General features: G+C 32.6%; 1 protein-coding gene across 1 annotated transcript in view; it reads left to right on the top strand.

The window, feature by feature from the left end:
• Window positions 1-708: 708 nt before the first annotated feature.
• The window catches only part of LOC106466950, a 77246-nt gene continuing 73343 nt past the window's right edge, over window positions 709-4611 (top strand). The window contains exon 1 of the mRNA XM_022395045.1: window positions 709-1018. Coding sequence (XP_022250753.1) covers window positions 1013-1018 — 6 coding nt within the window. The 5' untranslated portion in view covers window positions 709-1012. The remainder of the gene's footprint in view (window positions 1019-4611) is intronic.

Genomic DNA, 4611 nt, shown 5'->3' with positions numbered 1-4611 from the left:
TAATTGTTAATTTATATAAGTATATCTGACGAAACAGAAGAAATATTGCAAAAATATTTCTGATATAACAGAAGAAATACCAAAATAATTACACCTATTTGTGAATAGGGCAACTTACAGTTTGCAGTAGGAATATTACAAGTTACTACAAGAATTACAGTCAGTAGCAATATTACAGGTCACAAAAATAATTATATTCTGTTTGTCAGTAGAAATATTACAGGCTACTTCACGAATTACATCCTGTTTGTCAATAGGATTATCACAGGATAATAAAAGAATTACACATTGTTTGTCAGTAGGAAGTTTACAAGTTACTGTAAAAAAATCCTGAATTCTTTATTTGATAATGCATTTTTAAAGTTGGGATATATGCAATAATAATAACGTGTGTGTAATGTGGGTATAATTCAAACAAATATTCCCGTGGGTAGCTTTCTAAAAATTTAATTAGCTTAGACACATACTTGTTAACTTAAAAACAATTTATATAGTAATTTATTGGATATTCCAACTCCAAGGAGAACTGTCTGAGTGAAGAAAAACAAATATTTTGGAAAACTTCAATACTTTCGTTTCTGTGCGTTACGTCACCAGCCATGTCAAACTGTCCAATAAATGATTCGAACGAAGATATCAAAAGCCACTAGGAAAATAGAGATGGCAACACAGGCGTGGCGATGCTCGTGCCTGTTCCGGCATGGCAAAGAGACAAGCTCTACCAAAGTGGATTGAGAGTGATGGTTAAAAGACACAATTCTCGCTTTTGGAGCTATAAAGAATAAATAAGTAAACAAAGAATAGTTTATTTTAATACTCATCTTGAGTTTACTACTGAACTCACGGCTCGTAACCCTGCCTCTCCCTATTGTTTAGCCAATCAGCTCGAGAGTTTTGCCTCACTAAAGATGTAACAGCGTGAAGCCGGCGTCAAGTCAAACTATCATCAAGGTTCAGACTGTAGTGAATATACACCTGCAAGAGTTCAAAGAAAAGTTGGAGTCAAAAAAGTATGCAGGTAAGACACTCGCATTTTAATATAAAACATTAATACCTTTGTTAGTTTTCTGGCACTAAAATATGGTTTTAAGGTTGATCTTTAATATAGTACAATACACTTAATATCTGTATTAATGTAGTACCAATGATACTACTAAAACGTGTCTGTAGAAGAAACTGAGAGCACTAACACGCATAATACTTGTTTATGATATTGTTGTACGAACAATACATACGAAACGTTTCTATATAAAAAGTGATAGCACTAACACGCATAATACTTGTTTATGATATTGTTGTACGAACAATACATACGAAACGTTTCTATAAAAAAGTGATAGCAGCAACACTCGTAACACTTGAAGTGTTACGAGTGTTGCTGCTATCACTTTTATATATAAACGTGTGATGTGTATTGTTCGTACAACAATATCATAAACAAGTATTACGAGTGTTGCTGCTATCACTTTTTTTAAGAAACGTTTCGTATGTATTGTTCGTACAACAATATTATAAACTATTGTTCGTACAACAATATCATAAAAACACCAAACGTTCTATATAAAAAGTGATAGCTGTAACACTCGTAACACTTGTTTATGATATTGTTGTACGAACAATACACACCAAACGTTTCTATATCAAAAAGTGATAGCAGCGATACTCGTAACACTTGTTTATGATATTGTTGTACGAACAATACACACCAAGCGTTTCTATATAAAAAAGTGATAGCTGTAACACTCGTAACACTTATTTATGATATTGTTGTACGAACAATACACACCAAACGTTTCTATAAAAAGTGATAACTGCAACACTCGTAACGCTTCTCTATATAATATTGTGCTAATAACACATATAAAACTTTTCTATAAACATTATAGTAACAGCACACGTAACACTATTAACACTATATAATGTATTAATAACACATACAAAATGTTTCCGTATGAGCAAGAAGGAAAACAATATGTGTAACACTTTTATATATTAATGTTTCACTAACAATGAGCGTGATGTAATTTTCTCCAATATATATATATATATATTGAAAAGAAAAACATTATAGTTCATTATACGTACGAAATATAAACAACATATTTAATATGTATCTTTGTAAGTAAGTTTAAGTGTACATCTATGACAGTATGCCCCCCGACGGGACAGCAGTAAGTCTACGAACCTACAACGCTAAAATTAGGGGTTCGATTCCCCACGGTGGACATACAGATAGTTCAGTGTGGGTTTGCTCTAAAAGAAAGAAACACACGTGCACGCACATGACAGTAATATTCGGTTTAATATACTTCTGTACAATTTAATCACATAAAATGTAATATATTTTATATACAAACCTTTTTAAAGGTAACAAATGTAATATATTTTATATACAAACCTTTTTAAAGGTAACAAATGTAATATATTTTATATACAAACCTTTTTAAAGGTAACAAATGTAATATATTGTATATACAAACCTTTTTAAAGGTAATAAATGTAATATATTGTATATACAAATATTTCTACAGGTAACAACTTTATACATTTTTATGAAGCACTTACAATATAACATTTCTGTGCACACAAATGCAACACTTGTATTTGAGTATTGCTTGCAAGATTTGATGTTTAAATGTACAACACACCAACGTGTTAATTATTTTGCTGTGATTTCCTTTATCGGTTTTTGATTAAATCAAAGTATTAACTCTCTTCCCTGAGTCCAACCTGTTTAGTGGAATACCATCCCTTCTCAGTGACCTAAGGTTATTCCTAATCAAAAGACGATTATAAAACGCTATTTCAAGATGCGGATATAATTCAGTACTAACTACCCTAATCAGCTAACTTTTCCAAACTATTAACAGATATAATTTTAAGAGTTTTAAGGAATTATTAGATAGCACATCAGTTCATTTAAGTCATAAGACTTTTCGTTCACAGATTTGGCTGTTAGGTTGCATATACTTTGCGCTATAGTCCACTCATGTAATGTAAGAGCCTGTTACAGGTCAGTTGAGTTGGCCAGTAGCAGTTCATAGTCCAGAAGTTTCTTCTACTATATAGTCTAGTAAGTCTCTAGTAAAACACATTCGCTAAGCTTATATACTTGTTATTATTAACAGGTTATTATTGTCCACTGTGTCTACAGTAGTATAGCTTCATAAGGTAAGTATATATTATTAAATCGTAAGCATATTTTATTGAATCTTCCAGTGGGTCTACAGCATATTGTAACTTCGTCCATTCTTTCTATGGTAATAAAACTCGATAACGTAAACGTATATTGTTGCACCATCTAGTGTGTCTAAAGTAGTACAACTAGATAAGGGCAGTGTACGTTGATATATTGTTCAGAGTGTCTAAAGTAATACAGCTTGGTAAGGTTACTGTATATTTATACATCGTCCAGTGTGTCTAAGTGATACAGATTGATCAGGTAAACATATATCGGTGTATCAGTCAGCGAGTTTATGTTAAAACACAATGTATTAAGTATTGATGATTGCCGAAACTAGGTTATACTAGTATACAGGTTAGTCAACTTATACTAATTCAGAGACCATAATCATTTTTATTATTATAGAAACCAGTAAGGCTACAATAGTACACAGGTCACTAAAACTATACGGATATATTTACCAGTAATGCAATACAGTGGTATTATTAAACGCAGAACCTTATGAAGTTGAACACAGTGCAGAGTTATCAGTCTATATATATAAATCCATAGAAAAACATATAAGCCTTAGTAACGTATGAATGTGTAAAGCTTCAATGGCATACAGCTAGGCAAGCTGTAGTAATACACGGGTAAAACAATAGAGTTATACAAATAAATAAATTAATAGAAGTATACACATATCAATTCTGGTAGTGGTTTCGAATCTTGTCCTCATACATGCTTACCCTTTCAGTTGTAGGGGACGTTATAAACTTTCGGCCAATCCTACTATTCGTTGGTAAAGAGTAGCCCAAGAGTTGTTTGTGGGTGGTATTGTCTAGTTGCCTTCCCTCTAGTGTATCTCTTCAAAATTAGGGACGGCTAGCACAAAAAGGCCTCGAGTAGCTTTGCGCGAAATTCAAAATAAACAAATAACGAATCAGCCTGCCCCGGAGCATGCGAGCACAAATCGTGCGTGACGAAGTAGAGATTTTGCGCCGTATTTTATTTATGGGGGAAAAATCATCGTATCCTGTTTTTCTGAGAAAGATAAGCTTTCAAACTGTATTTTAATGGAATTGTGATAATGGAAACTTAAAACTCGAGCCACTGTTTGAGTAAGAATATACTGCATTTTATTAACAATTAGTAAAGTAAAAGTGTTGAGGTAGAAGTGGTGATTCCGGGCAGCCAAGAAAACCTCCTAAGTATGCTACTGTAGTAAGTAATACAATGAAGTAAATAATAGTGCTTCTTTCTGCGAGTCTAGAGACTAGTGATGTCATACTAGAGCACCGAAGAGTACTCTCTCTATGTATATATATATATGTGTGTGCTGAATGGTCGGTCTGAAAAAAAAGTTATTGAAAACAAAAGTGTGTTTTTTGTGAGAGAAGTTCACGAAAAAACAAGTCCTCCTACGTCTGTTTGTTTTTTGAATTTCG

Source organism: Limulus polyphemus, unplaced genomic scaffold (genome assembly GCF_000517525.1).
Source record: "Limulus polyphemus unplaced genomic scaffold, Limulus_polyphemus-2.1.2 Scaffold2436, whole genome shotgun sequence".
NCBI lineage: Eukaryota > Metazoa > Arthropoda > Merostomata > Xiphosura > Limulidae > Limulus > Limulus polyphemus.
The sequence above is the reverse complement of the archived record's forward strand: the minus strand, read 5'-3'. Positions and strand labels throughout refer to the sequence as shown.